Source organism: Gavialis gangeticus, unplaced genomic scaffold (genome assembly GCF_001723915.1).
Source record: "Gavialis gangeticus isolate Ggan-Ray unplaced genomic scaffold, GavGan_comp1, whole genome shotgun sequence".
NCBI lineage: Eukaryota > Metazoa > Chordata > Crocodylia > Gavialidae > Gavialis > Gavialis gangeticus.
In genome coordinates this window covers 57,219,825-57,231,904 of record NW_017729033.1, presented here as the reverse complement: position 1 = coordinate 57,231,904, position 12,080 = coordinate 57,219,825, and the positions used below count along the sequence as shown (strand labels likewise).

At 40.3% G+C, this 12,080-nt stretch overlaps 1 protein-coding gene across 1 annotated transcript in view; it reads left to right on the top strand.

The window, feature by feature from the left end:
- Window positions 1-12,080, top strand: part of ARAP2 (ArfGAP with RhoGAP domain, ankyrin repeat and PH domain 2) — a 258,101-nt gene that overhangs the window by 215,556 nt on the left and 30,465 nt on the right. The window contains exon 27 of the mRNA XM_019526331.1: window positions 5,218-5,346. Coding sequence (XP_019381876.1) covers window positions 5,218-5,346 — 129 coding nt within the window. The remainder of the gene's footprint in view (window positions 1-5,217; window positions 5,347-12,080) is intronic.

Genomic DNA, 12,080 nt, shown 5'->3' with positions numbered 1-12,080 from the left:
TGTTTTTCCCTTTCATCCAGTGAAATACCAAGGCAAAGTGGGTATGCAGGAGTTCAATTTTTTCCTGAGTGCTGCAGCTGTCCTGAGGTGTTGAGCAGGGTCCCCATACCTCCATTTGTTTTCCTTCTGCTCCCTACATACCTAAAGAAGGACTTCTTATTGTCTTTGATTCCCGTTGCTTACTTAAATTCAGTATTCGCCTTGGCTTTCCTAATCTCCTCCCTACATGTGTGTACCACTGTTCTATAGTTCTCCTTGAGGACTATCCTAAGATTCCATTGTGTGTATGCCTCTTTCTTCTTTTTCAAGAGGGCCATCATATCCCTATCAAGCCAAAAGGGCTTACCAGCCCCTCTGCTGCATTTCCTCTGCATGGGAATGGTCTTCTTTTGTGCTATGAGGATCATGTCCTTGAGGAACAACCACCCTTCATACATTCCATTCAGTTTCAGTCCCTGGTCCCACATCGCCTCCCTTACTATTACCCTGAGCCTGTTGAAATTTGCGTTTTTGAAGTCCAGGACTTCAATCCTGCTAGTTGATTTGTCTGCCTTGTGGCAGACAGTGAACATGATTATCTCAAGGTCACTCTTGCCCAGGCTACCCTCAATATTCAGGTTGTTCCTTTGACCAAGACCAAGTCTAGGAAAGCATTGCCTCTGGTTGGCCCTTGCGCTTCCAGATAGAGCTGTTCAATATAGGTTAAGAAGCTACATGACCAATCCAACCCAGCCAAGTGTTCCTCCCAACCCTATGATCCAGAAACCCTTGCTCTCCGCAGTTGCTTAAACAAGGAAGTGAGTACCCACTCTGCTTGATTGAGAATTCTTTTCAGAAGTGCCCAAAGTTCAGTGTTTGTAGATGCTGCTTTGGTAAATAAATGGCTAGCTCTCATCTAAGCACCATATGGAAACCAAAACAAAACTAGGATTGTTTTGGAGAAGAGGGAATTCCAGTTAAAAGAATCTGTCCATACCTTGAGTGGCCATCTATCGGTTTGATCAAATGCACTTTCTAGTAGAAGGGAGAGGCATTATGAGTCACATTTTGTGCTCCAGTCATAGGGACAGCCTCTGGGAAATAGCGTAGGATAAAGATTTAATAATGTATAAAGTCTAGTAAGAAGAAAAATCTTGTAAGATTTTATTTTAATAAAAAAATTAAGGAGTTCTTTTACTGGATTTCTTTTATTTGAAAAGACACTTGCAAATGTATCTGGGGGAATGTTTGTTCACCAGAGCACCCCAAGGGATGACGAGGTCAAATGGTCATAAATTACTACAAAACCATTTCAGGCTGCACATAAGGAAGAATTTCTTTACTCTTCAAGCCCCCAAGGTCTGGAACAGCCTGCAATCGGAGGTGGTTCAAGCCCCTACACTGAACACCTTCAGGAGCAAATTGGATGCTTATCTTGCTGGGATCCTATGACCCCAGCTGACTTCCTGCCCTTTGGGCGGGGAGCTGGACTCGATGATCTTCCGAGGTCCCTTCCAGACCTAATGTCTATGAAATCTATTAAATGAGTAATTTGCATGATTGGTCAACCACCGATTCAAACTGTTGTATAATAGCTTAGTGATAAATGCCAATAATAATATTATTTAATATTTTTCTTATTGTAGAAAATAGATGGCTGTCACCACTATGGGGGTCCAGGAGGGTTGGAGGTTTCTCAAGGGAGTGATCCTTGGGGCACAAAAGGAGTCTATCCCCTTACACAGGAAAGGTGGCACAGGGATAAGAAAGCCCCCTTGGCTGAACAGGGAACTCCAGAAAAGACTGGGGGCAAAGAAGGAGGTTTACAGGCAGTGGAAGCAGGGAGCATCCACCAAGGAGGAACACGCCTCCTTGGCATGCTATTGCAGGGAATCAGTTAGGCAGGCTAACACAGGGCTGGAGCTTAGGTTAGCTACCACCATCTAGGACAGTATCATAGCTGAGCCTCTGGCACAGCTGTTCGAGTACTCATGGTGCTCCGGCCAGGTCCCTGAGGATTGGAAAAGGGCTAATATGCTACCCATTTTTAAGTAGGGGAGAAGCAATGAGCCAGGTAACTTTAGGCCAGTCAGTCTTCCCTCTGTCCTTTGGAAAATGCTGGAAAAAATCATCAAAGAGCACATTTGTGAAGGCCCAGCAGGGGAAATGATGCTGAAAGGAAACCACCATGGGTTCATTGCAGGTAGATCCTGCCTGACAAACCTTATAGCCTTTCATGACCAGGTCCCACACTGCCTTGTCATAGGAGCTGAGGCTGATGTCATCTACCTGGACTTTAAGAAGGCCTTTGACACAGTTTCGCATCCTATTCTCATAGGGAAAGTAGCAGGCTGTGGGGTGGATGCTTACACAGTCAGTTGGGTTGCCAATTGGCTTAGGGACTGCACCCAGAGAGTGGTGGTGGATGGGTCGTTTTCAGCCTGGAAGGAAGTAGGCAGTGGGGTCCTGCAGAGTTCGGTTCTTGGACTGGTGTTATTTAATTTCTTCATCAGTGATTTGGATGAGGGTGTGGAGAGCAGTCTCCAAGTTTGCAGATGATACCAAGTTATGGGGCAAAGTTAACACACCGGAGGACAGGGAGCAGATACAGGCCCATCTGGACAGGTTGGATCAATGGGCAGAATGAAATAAGATGCAATTTAACAAAGAAAATGCAAGGTACTCCACCTTTGGAGAAGGAATCCCCAGCACACCTATAGGCTGGGGGATGACCAGTTCAGTGGCTGAGAGGGATCTTAGAGTCAAAATTGACTCCAAGATGAACATAAGCCAGCAGTGTAATGATGCCATCAAGAAGGCCAATCACACTTTGTCGTGCTTTAGCAGATGCATGATCAACAGATCGAGGGAGGTGATGCTCCCCCTCTGTGAGGAAGGCCCCAGTTGGAGTACTGTGTTTAGTTTTGAACACTGCACTTCAAGGGGGACATGGAGAATCTGGAAAGTGTTCAGAGGAGGGCCACTCGCATGATTAGTGGCCTCTGTGAAAGACCCTACGAGGGGAGGTTGAGGGATCTGGATCTCTTCAGCCTTCACAAGAGACGGCTGAGGGGAGACCTTGTAGCTGCCTATAAGTTTATCAAGGGAGGACAACAGGGAATTGGAGATGCCCTATTTATCAGAGCACCCTTAGGAGTAACTAGGAATAATGGGTGCAAACTAGTGGAGAGTAGGTTCAGGTTAGACATTAGGAATATTTTTTTTACACTAAGGCTGGCCAGAATCTGGAATGGGCTTCCAAGAGAGGTGGTGCTATCACATAACTTGGAGGTATTCAAGAGGTGGCTTGATAGTCACCTGGCTGGGGTCATCTGACCTCAGTCCTCTTTCTTGCCAAGGGTTAGGGGTCAGACACAATGATCCTTTGTCGTCCCTTTCAACTCTACAATCTATGAATCACTATATTTATTTTGACTAACCTTATTTTTTGTATGAAATTTTGTTCAGCTTTTGCTGGGAGTTGTGTATATGGTGTACTCTTAAGTGCATATCTTCAGGACTGAGAAAAAGCCATGCATTCACCCAAACTGAATGGAAACAGAAGTCAATAACTTAGTGTGTTCTGAGCTTTTTGCACCTCATTAAGGATCATTACCTTGTTTCTCAGAATGCCTTATGCCTCTAATAGCGTCCTTGAAATTGACTGAACCCACTTCAGAAGACTTGTAATTGATGGCTCCTAGTATGTTTTACCAATGATTGTAGTGAAATGAAGTGCAAATACTTTACAAAATAGACAACTTGGCCAAAGAGTCTTCCAAGTCCTAGTTCTATGCACTTAACAAATATGCAGGTAGTTAGCTTTTGTTACTTTGTAAGTAACAGAACAAAAACAAAAAAGGGGGGATAGGTATCATGTAGTGCAGGTAAAGAAATGATGCGCTTATCCTGTATGAATATGCACTGTATTCACTGTACACCAGTGGTATACCAGTGGTTCTCCACTTTTTTTAAACTTGAGGCACCCCTCTTTAGACTTGAGGCTCCCTAAGAAAATTCCAGCTCTTAGTTTTCACTTGTTTTTTTACCACAGAAAAATAATAGGGACATTTTGTTGCAGACAACTCGAACCATAATCATTCAAAAAGTTTTCAACACGATGGATTCCTATTTGGAATCTCTGGGTTTATCTTGTGAATCATGTTTGAATATCTAATGAAGCTAACTATATGCCACAGCAGCCTGGCTGAGGATCAAGATGTATACACCTTTGAACATACAAGCATTCATAGATACGGGACATACTTGTTAGATCTGGCCCAATTGCATTTGGCATGTGATTCAAGAAATGCAGGCATGGCACAGTTTGGCTTTATTAACCATGGCCATATTGGCTCCAGATTGTATACAGAATGAACCAAGCAATATTAGATTGTTCTATTTTAAGATTATTTGATGGCCCAGCATCCTGTTTCAACAGCTAGGGATGATTCAAATGTACCAACACTGGATATATCTTCTTTTATCCAGCTGTCCTTTTTGTAGTAGAGATTTACCCTATCCCTTTGGCATTTACCTTAACCTTCATGAATATTTACCTGACTTGATAAAACAATGTTCTATAATTATGTTTTTATATAAATGGAAAAGAATGGCTATGCGTCTGGTTGAAAGACTTGTGTTTTTTTTGTTGAGGGCAAGTTAAAACTCATCATGGTAGTAGTGGCAAACAAAAGATGCTTTGCCATAAGTGACATTTAATATAAGTATATTGACATCTTTGTTACAAAAAGCTGTAATTTCAATTTGCAAAATTACATTTTCTAGCACAATGAGGCTCAACTAGAATGAGAGCAGAGCAGCTATTGCAGTATAAATCTTTAATGGTAAATACAGTCTTAGTTTAATTCTTAATTTTATGGATTAGGTAGCATGCAGTACAGTTTTGCAGTTTATATACGTTTTTCCAGAATGGTCCAGTAATGGTGTTACATTTATTTTATTTATTTATTTATTAAATCTCATTCTTGTTAAACACTTGACTGCTGCTTACTCAACTTAGTATCGCATGCAGTGAATTTTAGAGCATATAAGCTAAGGTGTTACTGTAGAGGATCAATAGTCAAGTGCTTTAATTGTTGCATTCACTTTGAACTACTGAAGAGTTAAGTGTCTTATTTTGAAGACATCCACATTCATGCGTAGGCTCCTGTAACCTGCTAGGACCTCCAGTCTTGTTTTTGTTGTTTCAACATCTGTTGTTTTGACATCTTTCAGAGCGCCCACTGCACTACACAGAGAATGTGTTAGAACAAGTTCTTCACTGGAGTTCATTACCTGAGCCTGGAACAGCATATCTAGTAATAAAGAAGTTTCTAACAGTAGACACAGTAAAACTCTACACTGGTACGTATTTTTATTTTTAAAATAGTATTTGATAAGAGAGTATTAATGTGGCAAATCTCTTTAATAATTGTTTATTGTTTCAGTGATTAGCCTGAAAGCACTGTTACAGTGTAAAAATCATAGTAGGGTCTGGTCTGTCAAAGCAAAATTAACTTCATCTAAACAAAATGTTTATGCATGTTGTTTTCATCCAACTATGAAGTCCACTATTTGGATATTAAAGTGCAGCATAATTTCATCATAAATGAAAGTGCTCTAGCTGTCATTTATAGCCTAGTATTGATCACTAGCCTAGGCAGTAGGGCTGTATGAAATGGCTATATCTCATTTTGATTTCAGATTTAACCATTTCAGAGGACAGTGATTCTTTCTGGTGTTTCGGATCACTGTTCCATTTCACTTTGGCCAAATCTGTTTCAGATTTTCAATGCTGTTTCGGAGATTTGGATCAGCTGGGGAGAGACAGGCACAGCCCAGTGGCTGCATATTTTCCTGTGGCTCCTCCAGCTGTGCCTGCATCTCCCAGGGTGGGGGGAGCCCTGGGAGAAGCCCCAGTGGCTGCCCCGCCATGCCCAGCCCCATTCCCTGCCTGGCACTTAAAAATAAATAAATAAATAAAATCCCTGCACTCACTGGCTCTGGCAGTGGCGATCAGGGCCTCTGAGGGCTTGTGGCAGAGCCTCCCCTCCTCCCCCCAACACATGCACACACAGAATGCAGGGCAGTGGGGGTCAGTGGGGATTGGGCCCCCCCCCCAGCACCCACGTGGCAGCTGCCCAATGGCACAGGTGCAGCACGACTCAGCAGGGTGCTGCATGCTGTCTGGGAGCTAGGGCCTCTGGGCCTTAGCGCTGCTGGGCTGACTGCTGAAGCCTCCCCAACTCCCAGACAGTGCACAGCACCCTGCTGATCTGCACTGGTACCAAGTGAGGGGTGGAGGGGACGATCACCGCTACCCCCCATTGCCCCACGCTGTATGGGGAGGTCTCTGGCATGAGCGCCGAGAGGTGCTGATCACCACTGCCGAAGCTGGTGAGTGTGAGGCTTTTTTCTGGTTTTGGTTTTTTGATTCCCAAACTGTTGGGGCCAGGTGGGGGGCTATCAGGGAGTGGAGGCTGCATGGGGGTGCTCTGCCAGGAGGCCACACAGCCCACATCCCCTACTACAGCCAGAAATTTCACACAGCCCTACTATGCAGTCCATCATACTACTTTTCTGTCAGGCTTTGATGCTTAGTGGATGTGTCTACAATAAGCACTACTGCATAGTGGTTACTGCACATTTATTCAGTACTCTATAAACAGGTAATAAATACATACTAACTGGAGTTACTGCACAGTAGCTCTGGCAAATGCCTTCTAAGTGACATTATTGTTCAGTAGCCCAATACTACATAGTAGCATCTCAGCACGGATCTTGCCCTGTGACACTACTGTGCAGTAATATCAAGCTATTGCTCAGTCAGCATCTTGTGTAGACACACCCAGTAATAATTATAGCCTACTTGAGAGCTAGCTGGCATCTTGGAGATTTTATTTTACCAAGAAAAATGAGACAAAATAAAGACCTTTGTAGCTCTTGAAAAATCTGATGACTCTGAATTTGAAGGCTAGTACAAATGGAAAACAGTGAAACTACACAGCAAAGTTATTTTTGGAGATAGGGAAGTGGGGCTTCCAAATAGGAAGAGGAGATTTAGCAGTTAGGTTAAAAGAATGAGTCAGGTGTGTAATGGAAGATGTGATCTAATAGTTGCGCACATTTCATTTTATGTCATCTCATTCTGGTATATCATTTTCTGTGTAATGAAGTACTGTGTTTTTCCAATTCCCTGTTTTCCCTGAAATGTAAGCTCAAGAAGGGTCAATACATATGAAGCTTTGTAATATAAAAAGGTTGACAAGAATCCACTAGGGATTACTGGAAGGTACACTAAGAGTTTCATAGTAGTGATATTTTATTACAATTTAGTACCTTGAAGAATGTTTTTTCTGGTGGCTTTCGTATTTCACCATTTTTAACTAGCAGTATCTCAGTATAAATTACTTCCCCCCCCCATGCCACTTGCAAATAAACAAAGATTTTAACTTTTTCCCAGTGTCCCACAGTGCCACACTGTGTTCTCAAGATCACCATTTCTTGTCATCCTTAGTTCCCATGCAAGGAAGTTCATTAACTGCATAAAATGCACTATTCACAGCTTTTAGTAATTTTATTCTCCCACACCACCATCTCTGATTTATAACAATTCTTTGTAAGAGAGAGTAGTTCTAGTTCAGCCAGTTGAAATCTGAGACTATCAATGCAAAAACCGTTTTAGCCTCAAGCTGTGTTACAGTCAGAAGTGAACAGGGCTTGAGAAGGATGTATATTAATCAGCTTTGTCAGCTGCAAGGTAAACTATTGTGGCATTCAACAAGTGGGCAATCTTCATCTGTGGTTTCATTTTGAAATGTAAAGCATTTTAATAGCTTTGGCTGGAGTCTAGGTTACCACTTATTTCAGTAGAGCTATCCCTTAACTTTTCGTTTGTTTTGATACCTTGCTTGTTCCCTTTGGTTCATTTGTATCAGCCTTCTTTTTTCCCCCTTCTTTCTTGCTCTTGTAATTGATCTCTATTACACTGTAAATTGATGTCCATTATATTACTATCCAGTGTATTCTTCCCCCACAAGCATTTGCTTTTGATGGCCACATATTTAGTTCTTCATTTCATTTTAATGTTGTGTATTGATGTATAACTATAATGTGTTCTTAGGTACTTACCAAGAAGCATATTATACATTAATGTTAGACACTCAGAATCATGTTTAGGTATTAGGATAATGAAAAGCATTTGGAAACCAGATTTGCTCAGAATTCTTCCACATTTTGAATAACAAGAAATATTACTGCCATGTTGCTAATTTAAGGCCCAGTTTTGTCAATAGTCCCACAGCTAAATAATCTCTTGCATTACTGCTGGTTCCATTCTTGAATTTAGGCTTGTCATTTTAAGAAGCTTTTCCCTGGTGAGTAAGTTTTAATCCTTAAAAACCTGAGGTTTTTTCCCTCCTTAATTTGTGTCTTGCAGCATCCAAGAGCTCGTAAATACTGCTTATGTGGGTGTACTTAGTGATAGATTTCGGATAGTTAGATATTCTGTTTACTTTGTCTCTGTCTGAGCAAATGTCTTCCAAATCAATCACAATGACTACCAACTCCCAACATTATTGCTTCATTCATTGCATCCAATACACCTTAAAATTGGGATCTAAAAAGGACATAATGAAAGTAAATCAAATGTGATTATACCGTCAATTTATTACCTGCAGAACTGGCATCTTTTCAGAAACATTTACTCATTGTGGTTCATCACAAAAAAAGAAAAATGTCAGGGAATACTTTTCTTTATATATTCTTGTCTTGTATATAATGAGGCAGTGTCTTTGTTACAAAAATAATCAACTGTAACGGGGTTTTATTTTAATAAGACAAAGAAGTTAAGGACTTTAAACTTCAAAGAAAAATGCTCTTAAAGGAGTCATTTAGCAGGGATTTTAAAGACCCTAGTTCCTTAAAATTTATTTGACATATTAGCAATGTAAGCAATGAACAATGCTGACATTTTTACATGTCTATTTTTTTAACAGCAGCAGAACTATGTAAAATACAGTTAGTGTTTTGCATGTGTAGACACACACATATGTTTATATATATATATATATATATACTTTTTTTAAGTTTAAGCCTTCTTAAATATGACCTGTGTGCTGATATTTTTATACTTCAGGTATTTGTGCATTAAATATTTCGAATCTTGCATTTAAATCCACATGTACATATTGCTAAATTACAAAAGCAAAACTTGGCAGTCAAAGCATTTTCTTTGCGAATGCCTCTGATTTCATTCCCAAGTAGCTCTTTTGGGAGGGTGGCTGCAGCAGAGAGTCTGTATGTTTGTTTGGACTAGCAAAAGAAAGAGAATTCCTGGTGTGTTGAGAGAAGGAGGAGGAAGAGGGGGACAGATCTGGCTGCTCTGAGGTCTTCCATTGCAGAATATACAGGTTGTTAGACTAACAATTATGAGGCTATTATGCCCTGTAAGCCCAGGTGACAAAGGGAGAAACAAGTCTTTTGCAGTCCCAGGTGTGTATGATTCATGTGCACCCTTCGTTCTTCTTCTAAACTAAGCCCTAGGATTTAGGTTGAAGTTAGCTACTCCTAAATATTAGTTGTTTGGATTTTGGTACAAGGCCATTGGACACCAGACTAGGATCAAATGAGTGTCCAATATTTTGTGTGGGTTTCTAGCTTTCTTTTTTTCTCAGTGTTGTGGTTAATAAAGTTGAAGTCTTCTCCATCCCTGAATCTCTTTTTCTTTCCTTTGTTTAAAACCTGTACCAGTTGTGTTAATCTGTAGCAGATCCATTTGATATAGAGGCTTTTGGACAAATGGCTTCCTACCATTGCTGATTATGCCATTCAAGGGTTTCATTTCTTCATCCTGCAAAGAATGATGGTGTTTTTCAGGGAATACATGACCAAGGATGGTGTCAAGAGATTGTTTTCTGTGAAACTATAGAAAAGGAAAAAAAGAAAATGTTTGTATAATGTTCTCAAGACCCATCTAAGCTTCTCTCCTGTGCCTTATTTCCAGACACGGGAGCAAGTGTAAGTAAGTACAGTTGGTTTCTCGATGGCAAGCTCAACAAAGACCATAGCTTTAGTCTCTTTTTTAATAAGAGATTCTCTCGTATCCCTCTTCATTTTAGGAGTCCTCCTGTATATCTGTTTGACCCTTTTTTCCATGAACCTGAATGATCAAAATACTCAGGGTAAGATGTTTTCAGTGCTTTTGTACAAGAGAAATATGCCTTCCAGTTTCTACTTAAAATAGCCTTATCATACTTATCATCACATTGGTTGTTAAGAGTAATCCACTAACACATCCAAGTCTTTTTCCTGTTTCCAAATAAATCTTTAGTTTACAGAAGAGAAACTCTTGTGGTGGTTTTCTCAAGTTAGAAAATGGGATAAAATACTAAATGGGTGCAATTTAGATGAAGAAATAAACTCCAGTGCACATGCGCCCAGGACCACAGCAATTTGAGATGGGTTGGAGCAGCCCTGAGCTAGCAGCAGGCTTGGGCCCTGGGTGACACATCAGGCGGTGGAGGGGCTGTCTGGGGCACGAGTGTGCTAAAGTGAGGAGTTGTGCAGCAGGTGGCCCCCCAAAGTTTAGTACCCTTGTGCCCCAGTCAGCTCCTGTCACCATCTGTAGGTGGAGTAAGTAACTGTGCTCTAAGATAATACTGTCATAGACCATACTATCTTACGGTGGAGTTAATTTACTGCTCGCTAATACTGGTGTAAGAGTAGACAGTGACACTTTACTGAGGAGTTAATTAGTCAACTCCACAGTAAAGTGCATGTGAAGATGCACCCAATATGTGGGTCCCAGGGCAGTTCATGGAGGAACTACACCAGTAACAATACTCTAGCCTCATAGTTGCCTTCTCATCACTACCTGGACTTTCATTTGCTTTACAGTTCTTGTAGTGATCCTATCTCTTCTGTCCCAACAATTTCCCATGTGATACTGCATCAAATCTTTTAATAAAATCCAGATATATTAAATCTACCACATTTCTCTTGTCTAAAAAAACTCAGTTATCTTCCCCAAAAAAGATACTAGGTTTGTCTGGTGTGGTCTGTCTTTGGTAATCTGGTGTTGCATTTTATCTCCTTTTCCAGTTATTTTTATATCTTTAATTATTCTGACCTTCAAAAGGTCTACAGCCTTTCATACTGACACCAGAGCAGTGCCTTTCAAGTATCAGTTGGGAGGGTGAAGTGTGAGCTGTATCTTAAGTTCTTTTTGCTTGAGAGATTCAGCATGGCTCACTTGTATTTCAAGAGTCTATTTCTTCTTCTAAACTGAGAATTTCCCATATTAAAGTTTCTTCTTTCAGAAACATATGCGATAACAAACTCATATATAAAGTCTTTAAAAGTTTCTCAATAATTGGGTCGCATAAGTGGGAAACATTGAATTCCAAGAACAAGTCTGAAAGTTGTTCTTTGGAACTTAACCTTTAAAAGGTAGGTAGTTAGATCCTTCATAGTTTCAGCCATGTATAGTTTTGAATCTGAAAAATTAGTGGGATTAGGAGGATTAGGACTGAAACTGAATTTTTAAAAAATCTAATTGCAATGTAAAAGACCCAATTAAAAGAATTTAAACAAAAATAATGATTTCCATGAGGTGAATTATGGGGAGGAAATCTCTTTTCCCAGACATGTAGATAAAGAGCTTTGAATGTTTCTATCAGTTTGTGTAAATGAGAGAGACTGGCAGATTGCTGATGGTCAAGACCTCACTGATTTAGGTGTTGGAGGCTAGGTACAGAAAAATTCCCTGGGGGGTTTATGCCCATGACAGAGAGAGTTCATTAAATGTTTTGTGATTTTAAAGTAAATCAATATGAATAGTGTACATAAGGTATTAAAATCCATTATGCTCAAAACACAATTGTAATAATGAATTTGAATCCTGTTGGTGGAAAAGGAATAGGTGTAATCTATATTTGTTATGCATGCAATTATGATAATTTATTTCATCTTAATATGGGGGATTTAAGTTGCTTTTGATTCCCACTACTATTATAACTATATATTATATATATTATACTATTCTAAACTCCATTTAGATCAGAAGGGAAAGGATTGAATCTCCATTACTTCCTGAAATT